The 24,121-nt window shown below is 46.1% G+C and overlaps 1 protein-coding gene across 1 annotated transcript in view; it reads left to right on the top strand.

Annotated features, from left to right (window-relative positions):
• The window catches only part of TUBGCP5 (tubulin gamma complex component 5), a 43,482-nt gene that overhangs the window by 11,689 nt on the left and 7,672 nt on the right, over window positions 1-24,121 (top strand). The window contains exons 4-18 of the mRNA XM_054561890.1: window positions 262-358; window positions 720-799; window positions 1,202-1,337; window positions 4,666-4,783; window positions 9,765-9,854; window positions 10,762-10,855; window positions 11,434-11,680; window positions 13,649-13,851; window positions 15,312-15,427; window positions 16,693-16,961; window positions 18,523-18,724; window positions 19,580-19,768; window positions 20,670-20,852; window positions 23,022-23,106; window positions 23,469-23,589. Of these exons, the coding sequence (XP_054417865.1) occupies window positions 262-358; window positions 720-799; window positions 1,202-1,337; window positions 4,666-4,783; window positions 9,765-9,854; window positions 10,762-10,855; window positions 11,434-11,680; window positions 13,649-13,851; window positions 15,312-15,427; window positions 16,693-16,961; window positions 18,523-18,724; window positions 19,580-19,768; window positions 20,670-20,852; window positions 23,022-23,106; window positions 23,469-23,589 (2,230 nt within the window). The remainder of the gene's footprint in view (window positions 1-261; window positions 359-719; window positions 800-1,201; window positions 1,338-4,665; window positions 4,784-9,764; window positions 9,855-10,761; window positions 10,856-11,433; window positions 11,681-13,648; window positions 13,852-15,311; window positions 15,428-16,692; window positions 16,962-18,522; window positions 18,725-19,579; window positions 19,769-20,669; window positions 20,853-23,021; window positions 23,107-23,468; window positions 23,590-24,121) is intronic.

The following is a 24,121-nucleotide window of genomic DNA, read 5'->3' on the forward strand; positions in this document are numbered from 1 at the left end:
GTAAAATATACGATGGCCTATGCACTATGCTATACCCCTGAAACGAATGCAGAGTAATATTGAATGTCAACTGTAACTGAAAAATAAAATTTTAAAGAATATTTTAGAGATCAGGATTTATTTCGGTATAATTCCTGTTTTCTCAACCGAGGAAAACAGTTGGGGATATAACTGTCATGGGATTATCTTTTCTTGACTCAGACTGGTTTTAAAAGCGCTTACCAACCTCCGCGGCTCACAGTCTTCATTTCTGTTTTACAGACGGATGCACATTATTCCATACTGTCCCTTCTTCTGTGTCTCTCTGACTCTCCTTCAAACTGCACTTACGTGGAGACCCCAAGAGACAAAGAAGTGGGTACGTTATCAGACGCTCTAATGTATAAGAAGAAAAATTAGTTTCATCGCTTGTTAGATATTGAGACTTTATAAAACTTTGTAAAAATCGATGAAACTAAAAGATTTATCTGGCATTGGATACAACTGCAATTGCAAATTTTCATTTAAAGTATAAATTCTGACTTGGTAATTTGAACAACTTTCAACTGTATTCATCTAAAGAGAAGAATCACTTTTGAAGATAAAGAAATTTAAAATGTACTTGAATCATTTCCCAAGTGCATTTTATTTTGAGTCTTGGAAGACTTTTTTTCTTATAGTTTTGGGGTTTTTTCACATATATTTGGTAAAGCCAATGAAATCCTTCTCTTACATTTCAGAAAAGAAAGATGATTTCGACTGGGGAAAATACTTGATGGAAGGTGAAGAAATTGACCTTAGTCCGAATGTAGACACACCGGTCAGTGGCAGTAGTTTTGCTATTAAAAATATATGTATATATTCCAAGTGACGTAGGTGATTTTTATGGGTCCTCTGGCCTACAAGCAACTCGACTGAAATGTGAACACTCTTCAATGAGAAGTTTCTTATGGAAGATTTATTAAGGTTTTGCATAAAATCATTAGTACGGGGGTGTTGAACGGAATGAGTATCCTTAAAGTAGCCTTTCAGGAGCGGAGACTCTTGGGATTTTTGCCAGCAAAAATAATTCCACCCTGTAATAGTAACGTTCAAGACATTTAGAAAAAGTTTCCTTTGGGGGAGTTGCTGCTTTTCTTCTGAAATGTTCCTGATCTTTTAATACAAATAGCTTCAGGTGTTATACCTTCCAAGGGTAAGGGGTATTTCCTCTTTTAATCAGAACTGGTCTGAAGAAAGTGAGGATGAAGATGATCAGCAGCCCTTGAGCAGAGAGGACTCTGGGATTCAGGTGGATAGGACACCATTAGATGAACAAGAGCACAACAGAAAACCAGGGCCACGTGTCAGCTGGAAAGGTACCGTGTGTTCGTGGATGCCGGCATCTGCTCTTTTTTTTTAAAAAAAGATTTTTAGAGAGACAGGGAAGGGAGGGAGAGAAACATCAATTTTTTTCAATTGGTTGCCTCTCATACACCCCTAACCCAGGGACCTGGCCTGCGACCCAGGCATGGGCCCTCCCCGGGAATTGAACTGGTGACCTTTCAGTTTGCAGGACAGCACTCAGCCCACTGAGCCACACCAGTCAGGGCTGGTATCCCTGTCTAACAGAAGAATTCTCTAGAGAGAAAGGCAAGCTTTGAGAATCAGTTCCATGTTATTTAAGATATTGGTAGGCTCTGCTGTCCTTACAAAACAGGTCTTTCTTTTCTTTTTTTTTTTTTTAATTTTTATTTATTGATTTGAGAAAGAGAAACACTGAGTTGTTGTTCCATTTACTTACGCATTCATTGGCTGACTCTCATTATGTGCTCTGATCAGAGATCAAACTGCCACCTGGTGCATGTGGACGGTGCCCCAACCAGCTGAGCTACCCGGCCAGCACTGACACAGGTCTTTCTAAGTCATCAGCTCTTTCTTCCATAACTGCCTAAGTAGCATTATAGAATTAATGTCGAAACGGGATTTAGACTGCAGTTTTCTTCCTTTTTCATAGTTCTGAGAACTTTGTTGAGCTTCCGTGTTTTCGTTTCGTTTCTATTGGCGGAGGATGGCCGTTGCTAAGGTTGGTTAACTAAAAGGAAAAGCTCTATACCATTTAATTTTCAATTTGGATGTCTGCTTTTTCGGTTTCTAGTGAAGAGCTGTGAATTTGTAGAATCTAGAAAGAGCTGGAAGCAACCTGATAGATGAGCGCACCTAATCCTACCTCTCATTTTGTAGATAGAGAAACAAAGGCCTGGCTACCATGGTTTTCCCACGGTCACGTAGCCGTGACTGGCGCCCCCGCAGCGGGGGACAATGAGCAGGCCCTATGCGCTGGACTTGTACCTTGCTAAATGGACACGGAGTCATTAAAGCTGATTTTAGCATCCTGATGGTTTTCTGGTTTTCTTTTTCCTTTCCTTCCTCTCTAATTCTCAACTGGGACCTTTAGGGCAAGCGTGGCCTAGTCCACATGGAATCTCTCACCGACCCTGGTGTGTTCCAGGCCTTGCATTTATTTCCCCTCCGCTGGCATTTCGTGCTCACCGCGTCCCTGGTCGCAGGCACCTGCTCTGACGGAGCGGATGCCTGTGTTCTCACGTGTTCACTGCTTGTAAAACACATCGGGTTGGTCGGCGGGCTCTGATTTCACATTGCATGCAGGTGCGATGCTGTGTGTACCCTTGGGCCTGTTCCTCTCTGCCTGGAGCTCTGAGTGAAATCTGCCCTTGTCTTCCTGTGAACATTTCTTCTGTCCCGCCCAGCCGCTGTGGGGGAGTCTACCCTTTGCGACTGCACATCTTTGTTAGGGGTCCCCTGTGGCGTGCTCCAACGTTATCGACCCCTTTGCTTGCTTTTCCTGTGGGCTCCATGTCCTTTCTGCCCAGCCTCACCCTTCAGACTTCTTTGGATGTCTAGATAATATTTCCCACATTTTCATTACTTCCTACAATGTTAACAGTTTCTGTTGTGAGTGGTGTCATTTTTGTTTGCATTGAGTGTGTCGGACACTATTAGGTTTTGTAAATTGTTCTTACATCCAACTTTCTTGCTCACCTCTCATTTTAATTATAATAGCTTGTTTCTTCCATTAGGTTTTTTTTTTTTTTTTTGTATAGATCAGCATCTTCTGCAAATACTGACAGTTTTATGTTATGTCTTCTCTAAGGCGTGTTAACAGTCCCTCTTTTCTGGCCAAGGAAGCGGGGCAGTGGGGATGGGTGGGTCCATCCTAAGAGGCTTGCACCTGAAACTCCTCCCTGCGGTGTGGTGAGCTTGGGCACAGGTTCTGGGCATGTGGCCTTTGTAAATGGAGACAGTGTCATTCTATTCCTGTGTTTCTAGGAGTCTTTAACCGTGAATAAATACTGGCCTTTATCAAATTCTATTCTTCACTTGGAATGTAATCCGATAATGTTTTTCTTTTACTCTACTCTTACATTGATAGATTTTCTGGTAGTAAAGCGTTCTCGAACTACAATTCCAGGATCTTTCGGTTACTTTTTTACCACGCTATTGGATTGGGTTAACTATTTTTTAAAATTTTTTCTCAGTTTTTCAATTACAGTTGACATTCAATATTATATTATTTTCCGATGTAGAGCATAGTGGTTAGACATATATATATAACCTATGAAGTGAACCCCTCCTCCATAAGTCTTGAGCACATTGAAACCACGCATAGTTCTTACAGTGTTATTGGCTATATTGCCTATGCAGTACCTTACATCCCCCCAATGTTTTGTAATTACCAATTTCTAATTCTTACTCCCTTTACCTTTTTCTCTCAGCTCCCCAACCCCCTTTCCCATCTGGCGACCATCAGTCTATTCTCTGTATCTGTGAGTCAATTTCTGTTCTATTAATTTATTTTGTTTTCTTGATTCCACATGTAAGTGAAATCATATGGTATTTGTGTGACTTGTTTCTTTTAGCACAATGACTTTAGGGCCCATCCATTTTTTTAGAAAATGGTAAGATTTCATTCTTTTTTACGGCTGAGTAATATTCCACTGTATATATGCACCATTTCTTTATCCAGTCATCCGTCAGTGGACACTTCGCTTGTTTCCCTGTCTTGGCAAGTGAGTCTGCGTACAGGCCCTTTAAGTGGGTGCCTTGGTTTCTATCAGACTCCCATCTCACCTGGAGAGACGGAGTCCCCGCTGGTTTTCACAGCCAGGTATCGTGGGGTCTCCTCTTTCCAGCACTGGAAGCCCTGGCTGGGGAGCCTGGTGTGGGGCTGGGACTTCTAGCTCCTCAGAGGGACCTTCGCAGCCAAGATATCCCTCCTGATTCTCAGCTACCACACGTGGGTGTGGGCCCAGCTCATTCTGTGTCTCCACCGCTTCTCCCAGTCTTGATGTGACTCCTTTCTGCAGGAATTCTGTTCACCTAGACTTCAGGCAGCTCTCAGTGATGGCTGTTCCCTAGCTTAGTTATAATTTGGATGTGTTTGTGGGAGGAGGCGAGCATAGTGTTTACCTATTCTGTCATGTTCAGCCGAACTCAGATTAGCTATGTTGTAATACATACAGTTTTAAATAACTGATTACGTTCATAAGTACTGTTGGGTAGCTGTTACTTTAAAGAGCCTTTTTCTACTGAATATTTGAATGGAGCTATGAGCTCAGATACTGTTGCAAAGGTGATCGTGTTTTCTTGTTAACGCATAACTTAACCACGTTACCTTTCCTCCAGCGGATGAGCCAGACGCCCGCAGCTGGCTGGAGCAGCACGTGGTCCGTCAGTACTGGACAGCGCGCTCCTCGAGGTTTCCTCACAGTCTGCACTTGCACTCCAATTTAGCTGCTGTCTGGTAAGAGCCCAGTGTTTCATTTACTGTGTTAATTAATAGAAGAAACTTTGGCTGGGGCCTGCCAGAGCTGAATCTCTGGCGGGCATCCAGTTTGGGTCTAGGTTGGAATCGGAACAGTGAAGATGCATAGGGAAGCCCTGCCTCCCCGCATGTCCCCCGTGACTGGGGAGCGGAACCTTCCCCCTCACGTGGCCGCCCGTCCGGAGTGGCAGTTGGAGGCCCCGGTCGGATGGGGCGCTGCTGCCCAGGCCTCTGGCCTGAGCGGCTGCTGCTGGGCTGGCGTTTCAAGGCCCCTGTGCTGCCCCCGCAGAAGGCTCTGCTCTGCTGGCGTCCAGACAGAGGCCGGAGTGAGTGACTGCCCTTGGGTGGGGGCAGACGTGTTCCCGTGGCTTCCAGTGAGATGCTGTGGAATTGCAGGAGCTGATGAGAGTGAGATGTCATTGACAGCAAGTTCTGCAAGTATGAGCACAGTGACACAGCATGTGCGGCCACCGTCCTGAGCCCCGGCACCCCGGCTGGCGGGGTAGCGAGGCCTTCTGCATCAGCGTTCGGGACGGGACTCGTACTGGGCTCACTCTGCGCACGTCACACATGTTGTCGCGGCCTCTCCCCGCAGGGACTCTGTGTTTCTTCCGTGAAGTGAGGACGGTAGAACTTTGCTGTGGGAGACCCGCGTCCCAGGCCACCGCCACAGATGGCCTGCACCGCCTCTGGCCGCCCTCCTCGGTCATGGGCCCGGCCCCCTCACAGGGTGACCTCTCTGGTGATGGGGACAGGGCTGGGCTCCTTGTGGGCAGGAGGGCACCTGCCTGAACAGCTCGGGGGGCCTGCGCGCTGGCCTTGCAAACCCAGAGGCCGAAAGTGACCACACAGGCTGGCCTGACAGGGAAAGTTAGTAACTAAAGGCAGGTCGCGGCGGGGCTCACAGCCTAGGCTGGAATATTCCCTGACAAAGGTCAGTCTTCACCTAATTACGTCTGTCTGTTGTTGTCTTTTTGCATCTAAGATAAGCTACCTTTGGAATGTCAAAGCAATTTCCTTTTTCTGGACCCCTCAAAGCAGAGGCACCAGAGGAAGACCACAGATCCCCTGATTATTTATGTTACCTTGGTAACTGTTGACTGTTACTTGTCCTGTCCCCACCTCTGCAAATGAAGTGTGTATCTGTCATTTTTCTCTTGGTCCAATCCCAGAGGCTCCCCTCGCTTCCCCACCCCATCCCACCTGCTTTCGCTGCCTCCGTAATCTATCACCAGTGGATTTCATGCAACCTACTTACGTGTCTTCTTTTGGTTATAATGTATAAAATAAGGTACAAAACTGCCATTTTCTAGAGCGGTTTCTCAATCCCTTGAGGCTTGGCTCCTCGGCAGTTGTCGTCAGGGTCAGGTTTGGACAGTTCTTACGTTGACAGCGTCGTGCCCCCAGAACCTGGATCTGACAGTGGACAAAGCAAAATCCCTCACGAATACCCACTCCTCTTCCCGTGCCCTGTCGCTTTATGAGGCAACACAGAAGCCTCATACGTGTCGCAGCACCAGATCTGTGCAGCTGCTAGACTGTCTTGGCCTGGGGGTAGCTGGCCTCTGGGGTTCTGCGGTCATAGGCAAGAAAACTTTCTTGAAAATGGACATGCATTTGCGTAGATACATAATTTGTCTTTATTTTTATTGATTGATTTTAGAAAGAGAGGAAAGGAAAGGGAGGAAGAGACACTGATACATTGTTCCACTTATTAACCTGTTCACTTGCTGCTGCTTGTCTGTGCCCTGACCAAAGATTGAACCCACAACCTTGGCATATTGGGAGGACACTCTAACCAATGGAGCTACCTGGCCCCCCCGCGCTGTAGATACACAGCTTTTGCTAGTAGGGGAATAAAAAATCCATCACACACCTTTCCTAAGTTCCCCTGCAAAAAAAAAAAAGTGTTCTGGACTCTAGCCAAGGTGGAGGTGTAGGTAGATACACTTTGTCTCCTTGCACAGCACAAAAAAGGACAACACATTTAAAAACAAAAATAAACCAGAATTGCCCCAAAATTGAACTGTATGGAATTCCGACAACCAAGGAGTTAAAGAAACATTCTTCCAGGCCGGTAGGAGGGGCAGAGGTGGGCAGCTGGGGCAGAGAGGACGCAGCAAGGCGGTGGCTGGCGGATCCTGCAGTCCGCGTTTGCACGCAGATAAACCAGGAGGAGCAGCTGGGGAGCGAGACAGACAGCGCAACCCCGCATTCCACTGCAGAAAAAGAAAACCCCAAAACCTCTGGTTGTAAACACCTGTGGGGGTTGCCACGGCAGGAGAGACTCCCAACCTCACAGGAGAATTTGTTGGAGAGACCCACAGGGTCCCAGAACATACACAAACCCACTCACCCGGGAATCAGCACTAGAAGGGCCCAGTTTTCTTGTGGGTAGTGGGGGAAGTGACCGAAAGCTGCCTGAGCAAGCACGTTGTTCCCTCTCGGGCCCCTCCCCCACTTACAGCATCACAACGCAGCCTGGGTTTCCCCTACCCTTGCGAGCACCTAGGGCTCTGCCCCTTCCAACATAACAGGCATGCTGAGACAATGAAATACGGCCCAAATAAAATAACAAATCAAAGCTCCAAAAATAGAACTAAGCAATGAAGAGATAGCCAATCTATCAGATGCACAGTTCAAAACACTGGTAATCAGGATGCTCACAGAAATGGTTGAGTATGGTTGCAAAATGGAGGAAGATAGTGAAGGCTATGCAAAGTGACAGAAATAAAAATATACAGGAAAAAAATGTAAAGGGAAGGAAACCAGGACTCAAATCAGGGATTTATAGCAGAAGGAAGAGATAACATTCAACCCAAAGAGAATGAGGAAACCATTCAAAAAAATGAAAGGCTTAGGAACCTCTGGGACAACTTTAAACGTTCCAACATCCCAATCATAGAGGTGCCAGAAGGAGAAGAGGAAGAGCAAGAAATTGAGAACTTATTTGAAAAAATAATAAAGGAGAACTTCTCCAATCTGGTGAAGGAAATAGACTTCCAGGAAGCTCAGAGAGTCCCAAAGAACTTGGACCCAAGAAGGTACACACCAAGACACATAATTACATTACCGAAGATTAAAGATGAAGAGAATCAAAAGCAGCAAGAGAAATGGAGAGAATTACCTACAAAGTAGTTTCCGTAAGACTCTCAGCTGATTTCTCAAAAGAAACCTTGCAGGCAAGAAGGGGCTGGAAAGAAGTAATCAAAGTCATGAAAGATTCCTCTATCCAGCAAAGCTATCATTTAGAACGGAAGAGCAGATAAAGTGCTTCCCTGATAAGGTCAAGGCAAAGGAGTCCATCATCCCCAAGCCCGTATTATATGAATGTTAAAGGGATTTATCTAAGACAAAGATCAAAAACTATGAACAGTGAAATGACAACAACTCACAACTATCAACAACTGAGCCTAAAAAACAAAAACAAACTAAGCAAACAACTAGCACAGGAACAAAATTACAGAAATGGAGATCGGGGTGGGGGGCGGGGGGGGAGGAGAATAGGGCAAAGGTACAGGGAATAAGAAGCATAAATACAGGTACAGAATAGACAGGGAAAGTTAAGAATAGTATAGGAAATGGAGACGCCAAAGAACTTACACGTACAACCCATGGACAGGAACTAAAGGGGAGGGAGAGGAATAAAGGGGAGAAAAAAGGACAACTGTAACAGCATAATTAATAATGTATGTATGTATGTATGTATAAAAAAAGGCATTCTGCCCTGCCTGGTGTGGCTTAGTGGATAGAGCGCTGGCCTGCAAACCAAAAGACTGCTGGTTCCATTCCTGGTCAGGGCACATTCCTGGGTTGCAGGTCAGGTCCCCAGGTAGGGACGCACAAGACACAACTGATCAATGTATCTACTGCACGTTGATGTTTCTCTCCCTCTCGTTTTCCCTCCCTGTCTCTGAAAATGAATGAATAAAATCTTTTTTTTTTTTTAAGCGTTCACAAAGGATGTTGTGCTTTTTACGTAGCTGTGCATGAGGCGCTGGTGGTGTCTCGGGGTGGGGCGGGCTGTGGCCTCTCCGGGACGCTGGGAAGCAGCTCACATACCACTCGCAGAGATAGGAGTGGCTTCACTTTCTATAGAGCTTGCTTCCCCTTGACCAGGAGCAATGCCTCCGTTCACAAATGTCCAGCCCAGCTCGCTTGGAGGGAGACCCAGGACATGCTGACCACGGGTTTGCACATCTTGCCATTAAACTGAGACAGAAGTCCATCCTCACGCTGAAGAGGAAGTTTGGCTGGTGCCTGTGTAACAGACTTGAGAGAAAGGTCTGCCACTGGTCCTGGCTGCAGATGGGCTGGGCCCGCCCCTCCGGCCTCTAGCCTCTCCCCCGGGCGTGGGAAGTCCGAGTGCGCTTTCTGTGGGCCTTGGAGACGGAAAAGCTGCAGCGTCAGGCTGGCTGGTGAAATAAAAAGCTTATGCCTTGTTGGTCTGTCCTTTGGGGGTAAAAAAAGACTTTGATAATAATATTTGGTTTGATGTGCGATTTAAATCAAGTCGTTCCCTGCAATTTAAACTCACTGTGTTTTTAACGATTTTAATTGAACAGTGTTCAATTTTATTTTTAAAATGAAATTACTATTTTAATCATAATCTGTCTTTTGTAAATGGAATGCTATAAAGCCATTTATTTGATTTCCATTTCAGTGCACTTACTGCAAAAATACTATTGTCATTTTGACAAAAAATATAAAGATACATAGTTTAAGTGTTTGCCTCAGTCGGCAATAAACGTAACAATCAGAACTGCTCTGAAAGTACCTTTCCAAGAGAATCTTCATTGATTTGTGAAAATAAACACAGCAGGCTATTGAGAGCCTGTCGTATGTTCATTGGCTTATTGAGTACTGGTCGAATTACCACTCACTCGCATATATTCTTTGAGTAGCAATTTCACTAAATGAGAAACCCTTCCACTGACATTGGATATTTTCTTTCTAACAGGGACCAGCACTTGTACAGCAGTGACCCGTTGTATGTTCCAGATGACAGAGTTTTTGTTACTGAGACACAGGTTATCCGGGAAACCCTGTGGTAAGTCCTATCAACCTCATCAATGGTCTCGACAACTTTATTAGTGACGTAAGCAAAAGCATCCAGGGAGTTTTCATGTGTGAACTGGAAACAGGCCTTTAGGTGTGAACCCTCAGCAGTCCCCAGGGGGCACCCAGACTTGCACTGGGGACTCAGGAAGCCCAGACTTGATTTCATGGAGACTGTGATTTTGATGTGTTTACCCCTTTTTTGTTTTGAATAGCTTAATATCCAGGGTTGGGCAGAAGTAAGGCCTGCTTTAGTGTAGTTGGTAGGGTGATAATAGGGGTATAATTGACAGCTTTAATTGGAACATTTCACGCCAAATGTCATACAGTGTGCTTGAGTGTGATATTGTTATGTTACAGAATTACATGCTTGTGATTTTGTAATATGAGTTTGAAATAAAGGGGCGTTATTTGTGCCGGACCTTGTATATAGCTCATTTAATTAGGTCGTCGCTTTTCTAATGTCTGAGTTCGAAGCAGAGCTCCCCGTGTGCTGCCCACTGCCTGTGGTACGCAGAGCAGCCCCATGACAGCCTGTGCCCCACCCCAGGAACCAGGAAGCTAAGACTGTGTTCCCAGAAGAGGACAGCGAACAGCACGCCCCGTAGAGCCATCCCTCTCAGCTCTGCAGGCTCCCGTCCCCTCTGCCCGGAAACAGAGCGTTGACATTCTTAAAACCAGAACGGCCTGTTCAGACCACCTCCGATGGGGGAACGCGCTTTAAATGTCTTGAGTGTTAATGGAATCAGATTCAAAGAGTAATGAATGTCTTCAGCTTTCTAGTTGTCTGACCTCTTTGCTCTCCTCAATTCTGAGCCTCTTATTCAAATTCTTAATCATTACTGTAGGGAATATTTTTCTATGCTTAAAGTACACTTACATTCCTTACTTCATTTCAGGTTACTTTCAGGAGTCAAAAAGCTCTTCATATTCCAGTTGATAGATGGGAAGGTAACTGTGAGGAACAATATTACAGTAACCCATTTGACCCACGTAAGTTAACTGTGCATATGATAATTAAAATTAAATAATGGGATTTGTGAAAACCATGGATGTATAACTTTAGAACATTTCTCAGTATTAACACTAACTACTAAATATATCTAAGACCCAAAAGGCAAAATTAATTTATGCAGATTAACAGTGCTTAGAGAATTCTTTAGTATTATTTGTGATGTTATGTTTGGTCTTAATTTATGTTTTTTTCTCCTTTTTATTTGTCATTCTGTATTGGCAAAGCTGTATACTGTAATTTTTTTGCCTGTAGTGCATTTACCTGAAGTGTGTCTTTAAAAAGTATAAGCCTCAGAAAAAATACAATAAAAAAATAAAGTTAATACAATCAAATAAAAAGTATAAGCCTCAATTTCATATTCTGTAGAAATTAATGTTCACATCGTATTTTGGTCTAAAACTAAATACTTATTTTATTACTTTGCTGTCCCCTAAGCACACTGTTCAAAGCAGTCACAGAGGAGCTGTTTTATAGTGAGGGGCGTGGACTTGCGTGCTCGCAGATACCGACTTGAAATAACGGCTGTGTTTCCTTTGCATCTCATGTCGACCTGCAGAGCTGTTTGCGGTCGGTGCTGGAGCAGATGGCAGCCTACGGGCAGGTCGTGTTCCAGCTCCAGGAGTTCATCGACGAGGTCATGGGGCACAGCTCCGAGAGCTCGCTGCCTGGGAATGGATCCGGCCACAAGAAGCTGGCCGAAGCCCCCTTTCGAACTTACCAGGCTTTCATGTGGGCCCTGTACAAATACTTCATTACTTTCAAAGAAGAACTTACAGAAATCGAGAAGTGTATCATCAATAACGGTATTTAAATGTTCTTCTCTTTTACTCATAAGACACATAACTCATACTTTGAATGGTATTTAGGTTATTAATTGATAAAGGATTTGAAAATTCCATGGCAAATAAGTAATTCAAATACATTTATTTTTAAAAGTATTACTTTTTACCCGTACCTGAGGACATTTTTTCATTGCTTTTAGAGAGAGGGGAAAAAGGGGAAGAGAGGGAGAAATATTAATCAGTGGCCTTCTCTATGTGCCTGTCCTGGGGACAGAACCTAAATATGTGCCCTGACTGGGAATCGAACCTGCAACCTTTTGGTGTACAGGACAATGCTCACACCAACTGAGCCATACTGGCCAGGGCTAAAATTATTTTAAATTTATATTTTAAGCCATTCATATCTTTAAAAATCCAAACAGTAACGACAGACAAAAATTTTTCTGCCCTGGCCAGTGTCCTCGGTTGGTTGGAGCCTTGTCCCGCAGGCTAAAGGGTTGCAGGTTCATTTCCCAGTCAGGGCACGTGCCGAGGATGCAATTCCGTCACGGTTCAGTTCCAGCCAGGATGCATGAGGGAGGCAGCAGATTGATGTTTCTCTCTCACATAGCTATTTCTCTCCCTCTCTCCCTCCCTCCCTTCTCCTCTCTGTAAAATCAATAAACCTGTCCTTGGTGAGGATAAAAATAAAAGACAATTTTTCCTCCTGCTCCAGTTCCCCAGGCGAGTGCTCAGTTCCTCTCCCCAGAAGCAACCAACTCGTGGTCTCTTGTGCTCCCTCCCAGAAATAACTTAGACAATGCAATCAATGCATATTCACGCATGCAGACCTGGAAGTCTATTAACTGCCCCCTTCAAATCAGTTTTTGACTTAACTTTTGAGGATCATTACCTTATAAATATATAAAGAGCCTCCTCGTTCTTTTTTGCAAGTTCAGTTTTTGCTGTGTGGGTGTATCACAGACCAATGACCTGGTGGTAGACATTTAAGCTGCCTCTGATGTTTTGCTATTGCCATCAGTGCTGCAGTGATAACCCCGGACTTGTCATTCATTGTACGTGGACAGCAAGTTGTCTGTAGCGTGAGTTCTCAAGAGTAGGGGTGCTTCCGCCCCGGCTGGTGTGGCTCAGTGGACTGAGCGCTGGCCTGTGAACCACAGGGCCACTGGTTCGATTCCCAGTCAGGGCATAGTCCGGCTTGCAGGCCAGGTCCCCAGTAGGTGGCATGCGAGAGACAACCACACCTTAATGTTTCTTTCTCCCTCTCTTTGCCTCTCTAAAAAAATTTTTAAAAAAGAAAACATGGGAGTGCGGACCAGAGGCAGAGGCAGAGGCAGGGGCGATTTGGGTCGATCCCACCGCACTGTTAGATAGGAAGAGGTGAGCGACATGCCGCCCTTGCAGGCAGCATCTAACCCGGTTCCGTGGGCTTCACCAGTGTGACAGGTGTAGAATGGTGGCCCGGTGCTGTCCTCCACTTGACATGCACGTGCTGCTCAAAGTACCGAGTCCCAGGTGCCCGTAAAGTAAGGTCTGTGTGCGGTTCTGTGGCGTGTTGTCACATGTGTACATTCCCACAGCTCCCTCCATGTTCGGACTCAGAGCGGGCTCTGGCCTCCCCTTTGGAGCCAGTCCCTGTCCCCCCGCCCCCGCACTGAAACAGCAGTCTGAGATTGATTTTTTATTTTTATTTTTTTTTTGCACAGTGTGTTTTTAATTTGCATCCTTTGGTTACAAGCGAGGCCGGGTGTCTCTCTCTAAGAATCACTTGGGTTTCCTTCCCCATCAGCTCCTTTATCCATTGTTTCCCTGCTGAGTTGGTTTCTTTCCTCAGGAAGTTCTGTCTTTATGAACATAAAGTATAGGAGGCAGGAGGCAAACACGCAGCAGCCTCCCGTCAGCCCCACCTCCCCTCAAGGCTGGGCGCTTCTGTCGCATCTGGCTGCCCAGGCGCCCTGGCTAATGAGTGTGATCCCGCGGCCCTTGCAGATACTACAGTAACTCTCGCCATCGTGGTGGACAAGCTGTCGCCACGACTGGGGCAGCTGAAGGTTCTGCACAGAGTCTTCAGCACCGGGATCGCAGAGGTCCCGCCGGACACTCGGAACGTCGTTCGGGCGTCTCACCTGCTTAACACCCTGTACAAGGCCATCCTCGAATATGACAACGTGGGAGAAGCCTCCGAGCAAACGGTATGTGGCCCCTCGTCTAGTCTCAAGCTCAAGCGTGTGGCTCTGCCCTGCCCTGGCCAAGGCGTGGGACACAGCTGTCGAAGCTCTTTGTGAAAACGGTGCTTAAGTCACTGGTGCAGGGTTTTGAAATTAGGTTCTAGGTTATAATTGCCACAATCACCAAAAGGATGTGGCAAGGACAAAATATAACAGCAAGATGTGAAAAGTACCCAGCTGCCTTCCATAGATAGTTGCAGGAGCCCCTTCTGAAATAAAACTGCGCGTCTGTGACATGGGGCACCTGTAGCAGCGTGAGCCCTAGAAACAGAAAGTAGGATGGTGGTTGCCAGGGGCCTGGGGGGATGGGAGGTATGTAATGGGGACAGAGTTGCAGTTTTCTTTTGTTTTTTAAAGATTTTATTTGGGTTTTTTTTGGAGAGAGGGGAAGGGAGGGAGAGGGAAAGAGAAACGTCAGCGTTTGGTCGAACTTGCACGCCTCCCACTGGGGACCTTCCCCACAACCCAGGCATGTGTCGTTCCTGGGAATTGAATCAGGGACACTTTGGCTCACAGGCCAGCTCTTAGTCCACTGAACCACACCAGCCAGGGCAAGAGGTGCAGTTTCGAGCATGAAAAAGTTCAGGGGATCTGTTTTCACAAGTGTGAATATACTTAACTCAATTGAACTGTGCACTTAAAAATGGTTGCCAGTCTATTTTATGTTATGTATTTTTTTACCACAATTTTATAAAATGCAGTGCTCCCTAGACACTGTAATCTAGGAAGCCGCAAGTTTGTCCGGGGACGTATTTTAGGTATGTTTCCCAGTTTGTGTATCTTTGTTTTCTCACCATTTTTGTCCTGCAGCTCAGTGTAAAGGAGGTTGCTTTCTTTCAGCTGTGCAATTTTTTTCCTACTTGGAAGTATAGTAGAATGAAACCATGTCCTCATTCTTAATGGACATCTTGCTAATTGCGCCATTTAGATAGGAAAACTATATCCCTATTGTCCCTGAGTAACTCACTCACAGGGCTCCTGGTGTGGACTACAGACATGTGCTCATCTTATGTGTAGGTGAATTTTTCATAAGGATTTTTTTTCCTAAGACTGTCTTTCTTTCGTTCTTTCTTTCTTTATTTTTAGAGAGGGGGAAGGGAGGGAGAGAGGGAGAGAAACATCAATGTGTGGGTGCCTCTCGCACGCCCCCTGCTGGGGACCTGGCCCTCAACCCAGGCCTGTGCCCTGACTGGGAATCGAACCAACGACCCTTTGGTTTACTCGCTGGCACTCAATCCACTGAGCCACACCAGCCAGGGCTCATGAAGATCTTGTAACGTGTGTTTTGGGGTTTTAATTTCTTATTTTGTTTCAAAACCCAGAAATCTGGTCACTTTTTAAACGGCGTTTCAGAACCGCGTCAGCCTCGTTTCACGCAGAGACGAGGGCGCGCTGAGTGTGGGCTGTGCACACTGTCTCTGCAGGTCTCCCTGCTCTTCTCTCTCTGGGTGGAGACCGTGCGGCCCTACCTGCAGATTGTGGACGAGTGGATCGCGCACGGCCACCTGGGCGACTGCGCCCGGGAGTTCATCATCCAGAGGTGACTGCGGCAACACAAAGCGCGGGGCGCGTGCGTTCGTTTCGGGTGCTGCTGAGGGAGAGCAGTTCGGCTAAGAGCTCTGTGGTCGCCTTGGGAGGGCTCACGTCTCAGCCCCCAAACATCTTTTGCCAATTTTTGTGTCAGTTCACAGCTTTTCTTTGCAAAGTACCTTTTTGAATGATAGTGTATCCATGGAGGCTGGTCTGGTAAAAGACACAGTGTTTCCCATAAAACGAGGGCAGGTGATGACCTGTGGCATCTGCTATTCCCGTGTAAAGCATCGGTGAGACAAAAGTATGAAAATATTACAGAAGAGGCTTCTAATATAGTTATTCCTCCAACCAAGCGGCCCTTGTTTTTTCTTTTTTTTTTTTAATCCTCACCGGATGGTATAGTCATTGATTTTAGAGAAAGAGGAACTAACTGGGAACTCGGGGTGGGAGAGAAGAGAGACACAACCATTGAAATGAAAAAGAAACACCGACTGGCTGTGTCACAGACGCTCCCCGACCAGGACCAGGTGCCCCGCCCGGGAATCAAACCCTCAACCTTTTGGTGCGCGGGACGACGCTTCAACTACTGACCCACACAAGCCAGCACGCTATTTTTTTTTTTTTCATTACCCTTCAGTTAATTGATTTTTCTGAGTAGAATCATAGAATCTGCACCTCTAATTTCCGTGTGAGGTTGGGTGCTCTGGGTGTGTGGTTTTATGGACAGCCGTTCACTTGCCTCCGCAAGAAGGGCGGGCTCAGCCCTCAGAGCACTGGAAAGACGGCCCTGTGTTCAGTGCTCAGACAAAGGAGCCAGCCGTGCCCCGAGGCCAGCTCGTGCCTCCCATTCTGTCCTGTTCCATCTCTTCTCACAGTAGAACTTGTGTGGAAAATGGGATTCTGGCTGTTCTTAGATGGCGAGGCATGTCTGTCGTTCCATTACTCAAAGCAGTCCCACTGAGAACCTATGTGGGGGGAAAAAAGGTGTGGAAGTCTGGAAATTACCCCCACAGGAGATGAACAAATTAATCATATTTTGTTAATTGAGGAAACTTTCTATTTAGTTAGATTTCCCCTCTGCCATTCAGAGTCTTTATCCACGTTTCCATGTGAAACTGAAGACAGATAAACGCTCCCCGTTTGCTTGGACATCGCTTTGGTTTAGCAGTAATTGCAGTCACTGTGTTTGAGCATGTCCGCACAACGTGGCTAAGCGAGAACTGTCATTTGGAAAGAAGAATAAACATTTAAAGTTCTTTTGCATCTCTGCAGAAACAAAAATGTTCCGGTAAATCACAGAGACTTCTGGTACGCAACCTACACGCTCTACAGTGTGTCAGAGAAGACAGAAAATGAGGAGAAAATGAGCGATAACGCCAGCGCGAGTTCCGGCAGCGAGCGGGGGCCCTCCAGCCGACAGCACACCATGGTGTCCTTCCTCAGGCCCGTCCTGAAGCACATCATCATGGCCGGCAAGTCCATGCAGCTGCTCAAGCACCTGCAGGCCGGCGACAGCCCCGCAGGCCCGGCCACGGCCAGAGGTGGGCGCTTCCCTCGCGCCTCTGCAGCGTGGGGGCTACCGCTCCCTTCCCTCTCGTCATCCGAGATACGTAGTGATTTCAGAGTTGTTTGTTCTATTGTTTTTCAATTTTTAGAAAGAGGGGAAGTGGGGGAGAAAGAAAGAGAAACATCGATCGGTTGGTTGCCCCCTCGTACGCACCCCAAGTGGGGACAGAACCCACAACCCAGGCGTGTGCCCTGACCGGGAATCGAACCTGCAACATTTTGCTGTGCAAAACAGCACCCAAGTGAACCACACTAGTAGTTTGAAAATCATCAAAGCTTTCTTGTTACATGGAAATTACCACCGAGATCAAGTGTGACTAGGTCATGCTGCTCCTAATTGAAAAAAGGTGGTCCCCACTGGAAACGTCTAGCACTTGCCCTGGCTGGTGTGGCTCCGTGGTTTGAGCGCCAGCTGCAAACCGAAAAGTAGCAGGTTCGATCCTCAGCCAGAGCACATGCCTGGGTTGGGGGCCAGGTCCCCAGTGGGGGCATGCAAGAGGCAACCGACTGGTGTTTCCCACCCTCTCTTTCTCCATCCCTTCTCTTCTCTCTAAAAATAAATACATAAAATCTTAAAAAAGAAAGAAACTTTTAGCGCTGTATTTGAAAGGCAGTAATAATAAGTTCTACAAGCATTTTCCTTAATCTTGATTCCTGAGGACTGGTCCTTTAACAATAATTCCCTAGCATACCTTGCAGCATTTCGCTCTGGAAGACTATGAACCCTGGCAGATAGGAATTCATTGGGGAGCAATTCAGACTTGACCATAGAGTTCAAGAAATTCTTGATACTATTTCTGGTCTTTTTTGATGCAATTTAAACAATGTACTTAAAGTTTTACCAACTGACTATAAAGATTTGAGAGGTATAAATATGATCCTTGGTTGTTCTGTTTGTAAATCAGCTTAGTGTTACATGAATTATTTTGTATCTACTTTAACAGTATTTTCACTTGGCCCCGGGTGGATGCTCAGTTGGTTAGAGCATCGTCTAGATACACCAAAGTTATGTGTTCGATTCCCAGTCAGGACACACACACAAGAATCAACCAGTAAGTGCATCAAGAAGTAGAACAACAAATCAATGTTTTTCTCTCCCCCGCCTTCCCCTCTCACTAAAATCAATAAATAAAAGTTTAAAAAATAAGAATAATATTTTCACTTTGGACTATTTCCCTTTGACTGAATAATAAAATGCAATGAGCTTTACAGGGCCAATCTTGAGAGTGTTTTTTCCAGTAAAATTACGAAGTGCCTGTACAGTATCATGGTAACTTAACTTTTAATTGTCCTGCTTAGGGTTTTCTGTTGTTCAGAAAAAAGTTAGGTTACACTTTCATGTTTCACCATGAACTTTGCGGTTGTCTGACGCGATGTAAGAATGGTTAGTGGCGCCATATTAGAAAAGTAACGAAATGGGAATAGACTCTCATAGTCCAGAGGGAAAATACCAGGCTGTATTTGGATAAAACCACGTAATATTTCTGAATGTTACTTAATATTTTAAGTAACCCGACATACATTTTTCTGTTTCAGATGCAGAAAGAAAAAGCCTTTATACCCTCTTTCTGGAATCAGTGCAGTCACGCCTTCGACACGGAGAAGACGCCCCCGCACAGCCCCGCACGGAGCGGCAGGCAGCCAGGGAGAGCCTAACTAAGACGCGGTCCGTCGCCGGGAGGCCCCCGGAGCTGGACGACGACGAGCATGACCCGCTGCTGGCCGTCAACTTCGCCAGGTGAACCCGAGCTGCGGCGCTTCTTTTTTTCGTTTTCCTTCTTTTTTAAAGATTCTATTTACTTATTTTTGAGAGGGGGAAGGGAGGGAGAAAGAGAGGGAGAGGACAGATACACCGATTAGGTTGCCTCTCGCACGCCCCCACCTGGGGCCCGCCGCCGAGGCCTGTGCCCTGGCTGGGCATCGAACCTTGACCCTTCGGTTCGCAGGCCAGCGCTCAGTCCACTGAGCCGCACCAGGCAGGGCCCAGCTACATTTCTGACGGTTGAAATGGCAGAATCTGTGCCATGTGTAGGACCCATTTATGTCTGCCAGGCGGGGCTTTGCAGCCCTAAAGATAAAACCTTGTTGTCTGTCCTACCTTATGAAAGGAACACAGGAAGATACTGTGCTCACTTATTTCGGATGTGTCCTTTGCCCCCATGGTGTTTGTGACTGTCCCCAGGCCCAGAGGAGTGCTGTCACGGGGACAGAAGATGCTCTAAGGAGTCTGGGTCATGGATGGGCATCGGACACAGTCACTGAGCCAGACCTTCCCTGTGCGTAACGTGCGTCTCAGCCCTTTGAGGCTTTTAGGTGCTTGGTACCTACATGGCACCGTTACCTGAGGCCATCACTCGCTGCCAGGGCCCTAGTGGCTAGGAAGACCCAGAGTGCTGGACCCTAAAGGCAGAAATGACTGAACAACTGGCCCACTCAAAAAACGTTTTGAGGAAAAAGATTTCTTTCTATAATAGTTGGCAATTTTAAGACCAGCGGCTAAAATGGCACTCTGAAGTTTTGATTTCAGAGAACCCTGTTGACGGCTGCTCTTAAAAGAAGACTTTTTTTTTTTTTTTTTTTTTTTATGTTAAAGGTTGTATTTGGAACAGAGTGACTTTCACGAGAAGTTTGCTGGTGGAGACATCTGTGTGGATAGGTCCTCGGAGTCGGTGACGTGCCAGACGTTTGAGTTAACGCTGAGATCTTGCCTCTATCCCCATATCGACAAGCAGTATCTCCAGTGCTGCGGAAACCTCATGCGAACACTGAAGACGGATTACAGGTCTGAGGGGATTCCGTTTGGGAAGAAGCCTGTATTTCACTGTTCTTTAAGAACCATTGCAGCTATTTTAAAACCTGTGTTTCCAGTTAATTTTTATTCGAGTGGGAAACAGATGTGCAGTAAACAGTTCTCTTTTGAGAGAATCAGTCAACCATTAATGTTTCCTTACGTGTGTTGTGACATTGAATTGTTTCTGAGACACGGTCCCAAAAGAAAAACAGAAAAAGTTTGTCGCACAAAAATGCCCATCACAAAATTCGTTACCAGAGGGGAAAATGTGCAATTACCAGTTCTTTACATTACGGCATCCCAATAAATAGGGCATAGACATATCATGTGTGAACTTAGTGAAGTTCACACAAATAATGTGTACACAGAGTATTAAATAACATATTTTGTTCTTTTAAAAATTTAATCTTCATCGTATTTTTTTCGGTTACCATTTAGTCCACTTATACCCCTCTCCCCCAAGCAATCACCAACTGTTGTCCGTGTCCGTGAGTCCTTTTTCCTTTTTGCTCAGTCCCTCCACCCTCTAACCTTCCCCATATATGTTGTTCTTAAAGCTGAAAAGGCAGCATATATAATATGGTGAGGACTGTACTTTTTTAAATACAGATTAAAAAAAGACTAGAAAGAAATACCCCAAATAGAAACTGGAAATTCTCTCTGAGCAGTAGGATTTGGATTTCCTTTTTTTTTTTTTTTGGTTACACTTTTGTGACTGCCCAGTTTTGCGTGTTATGGAAAAATAATTTCTATTACTGGCACGATAGCTAAGAGGTGTTAGTGTCTCCAACTACAGTCAGTGCAGGACGCAAACGTGCGTCACTGAAGACATCCGCGTCCGAGCCCGTGACAGATGGAGAAGCACCTCACGCTGCCTCCTGTCCCCTTGCAGGCTGGTGGAGTACCTGCAGGCCATGAGGAATTTCTTTTTGATGGAAGGTGGGGATACCATGTATGACTTCTACACATCGATTTTTGATAAAATAAGAGAAAAGGAAACCTGGCAGAATGTGTCTTTTCTTAACGTCCAGCTCCAAGAAGCAGTAGGACAGCGTTATCCCGAAGACAGTTCACGGTAAGATGTGGGAAGCACCTTTTATTTTTGGTCTTAGAAGATACTATGTGTGCTATGAACCCCTCTGTGAATTTCTGCATGCATCATCTTATTTAATCTTTGACCCAGTGAGCCTTGCTAATGTGATTTACACATTGGGAAACCAAGGCAGCGGGTAGCTAAGTGGCTTGCCCTCCGAGCAAGGAGGATGTGGACGTGGGACCAGGCGCCTGTTGGGCTCTGCGGGCCACCCTCATGGGACCGAGTCGGAGCTGCTGGGCCTGGCCCGGCCCCGCGCCACAGCGCTGGGTGGTCTGAGGCAGCTCCGACCTCATGGACCCTCGCTTCCGCCACCTGCTGCTGTCACGCAGGCTCAGGAGTGGCAAGTAGGCCGCACCACTTGATGGGCACAGTCGTAGGTTTCCAAACCGTTCCACGCGCTTATCCCCGCCGACCAGGCCGTGGCCGCCCTTTCCTCGTGAGGTGCCCCAGCTGTTGCCTCCAAACCTTTGCAGCACCGGACCTCGTTCCTCGCTTTGCTCTCCTTCTCAATCCCCTTTGAAAGCAATGATAAGAGTTACTGTGGGTCACGTGCCACTTTAAGGCATTATTTTCCTCACAGCCATGCTGGTTACTGACTGCTGCTTAGTGGTAGATAAAATAATTCCCTTTATTTTCATTTTAATCCTTTATTACCTTCAGTTCTGTAGAAGCAGAATTTCATCCATTGTATGTTTATAAAAGCAGGGTAACTGCTACATTCTTTTCATGGTGAGACGTTAGTGCCCAGCACGCCACAGAGGGTCCCAGGGAAGGTTATAGTGTTGGATATCAGTAAAACCCATGAATTTAGTTATTCTTGATATGTTTTACTCTATTACAGTTATTCTTTCTTCGTTGCTCACACGCTCCCATTTTGACCCAGGGAACCCCGCCACTTGACCCCAGGGAGCCCGCCGCCCTCAAGTCCAGTGTCCCAGCCCCTCCTGTGCTCGTCCTGCGCAGGCCCATGTGCCTCTCCCACCCGTGCTCGTTCTTGACCGGGTGCTGGAGTAGATCCATCGGCCCTGGGTTGTCACCTCTTCTGGGCTCTCAGCGGACGGAACAGGGACATCTGTAGAAAGGACACAATGAACCATAAGCTCATATTGGTATTTTCAGTGTCTGTGAGAGACGACCGATTCCACTTCGGTTTCCCTTTGAGCGTTACTAACACGTTAACCTAACACGTTCTGGTCTTGTTCTATCGTAAATAGTAATAGTTCCAAAGTCACAGCAGCAGCCTCCCCTGAGAGCTCCCAGCGTGCCCGGGACCATGGTCTGGGCTCCCGCCCCCGAGCCCTGCTTGCGATTAAACCGGCGCCAAGCTGCCCAGGGCCGGCCTCGTCCTGGCGGCTGGTGTTCCACTTCCGGGGACTGCTTTACCGCCCCACCCCCCGCCCCCCTGTGCCATTTTGCTTTCAATTAGGTAAACAGCCATGCGTTTCTTAAGTTGAAGTCATCAGCACCAAGATACTCTTAGGGCCACCTGGCCTCTATTTCTGTCCCTGCAAACCTTCTCCCTTCCCGGAAGGTGCCCATGTTTGTTGGGTTTCCACACGGCGTGCGCCCAGACCCATGACTCAGGACCCTCTCCCCGAGCGCTGGTTCTCAGCACGCTGGCAGGACTGAGGGGCAGAGCCGTGGGACCCTCCCTCACGTGCCCACACAGCGCCTGGCACAGGGACATTCCCGTGCTCTGGGCCCTTGCTTGCTTTCTGTCGGGCGCCACATTCGAACCAGTGTTATGGGCATGTGCGCGATGCTTTGTTTTAGAAGCGGCCCCACCCTGGTCGCCCACAAGCTCCCGGGCCTGTGTGTACGTTGCCTGACCTTTTCCAGGTTAAGCTGCCTGCCTTCATCTTTTTCGTAATTAACCAGGCACAGCTGTTAAGCGTCTCTTCTCTTTTATGAGTAAACTCAGTGTTTCAAAACTTTTCCTCTTTCTTATTTCCAAAACCAAATTAATATTCTGGAATACATGCCAGAAAATATGCCTGTATGGGAATATTTGCTCTCCTTATATGAAATACAGTGTCTTTTTTTGGAATACAATGTAAATAAAATGGTAAAATGACAATAGTTTTTTTTTAAAGAGCATTTTTATGTGAGCATATTTTCACCAACTGAAACAGAAATTTCTTTTTCTAGTCTCTCTATATCTTTTGAAAACGTGGACACAGCTAAGAAGAAGCTCCCCGTTCATATCCTAGACGGTCTGACCCTCAGCTACAAGGTATGTGCTGATACCCTCCGTAAGACCATTCTTTTATGTTAAAATGTGCAAGCCCTGGCTGATGTGACTCGGTTGGAGTGTCGTCCCATACACCAAAAGGTTGTGGGTTCAGTTCCCATTCAGGGCACCTGCCTGGGTTGTGGGTTCAATCCCCTGTTGGTGCACGTATCTAGGTTGTAGGTTTGGGGTGCATGTTGGAAGCAATTGATCAATGTTTCTCACATTGATCTCTCTCTCTCTTCCTCCCTTTCTCTCTCTCTAAAAGCAATGAAAAAAATGTCCTAGGGTGAGGATTTTAAAAAATTAAAATATGCAAGTGATGGGTTACTTTCTATTCTAATTTTCTGTTTTTATTTTCATAGGTCCCATGGCCTGTGGACATTGTTATAAGTTCGGAATGTCAAAAAATTTACAATCAGGTGTTCCTTCTCTTACTGCAGATAAAGTGGGCAAAATATAGTCTGGATGTTTTACTGTTTGGTGGTAAGATTATAATTTAAAATTAAATTATAAAATGTAATTATTAAAATTAAATTATAGTTTAATTTTAGTCCTGAAAAAGAGGTTAGTGGACTGGTCATTTTTTATGTATACACCAGTACCAAAATGATGTGTATTTATAGCAGCATTTTTATAGGCATCTGAGTTAATGTCCATGAAGGAAATACCAGAAGTTGTATCTACAGTTAGCCTGAAATACAATAACTAGATTAGGAATTTAACCGGAATAATCGTTTATCTTAGGTTACATGACAATTTGTTTTTTTAAGATTTTATTTATTTTTAGAGAGGGGAAGGGAGGGAGAAAGAGAGAGAAACATCAACGTGTGGTTGCCTCTCGCACATCCCCTACCGGGGACCTGGCCCGCAACCAAGGCATGTTCCCTCCTGACTGAGAATCAAACCAGCGACCCTTTGGTTTGCAGACCGGTGCTCAGTCCACTGAGCCACACCAGCCAGGACAATGTGACAATTTTTTTTTTCAATATTTTATTTATTTTCAGAGATGGAGGGA

Source organism: Pteronotus mesoamericanus, unplaced genomic scaffold, assembly GCF_021234165.1.
Source record: "Pteronotus mesoamericanus isolate MK-2021 breed Mesoamerican mustached bat unplaced genomic scaffold, CSHL_Meso_final scaffold_582, whole genome shotgun sequence".
NCBI lineage: Eukaryota > Metazoa > Chordata > Mammalia > Chiroptera > Mormoopidae > Pteronotus > Pteronotus mesoamericanus.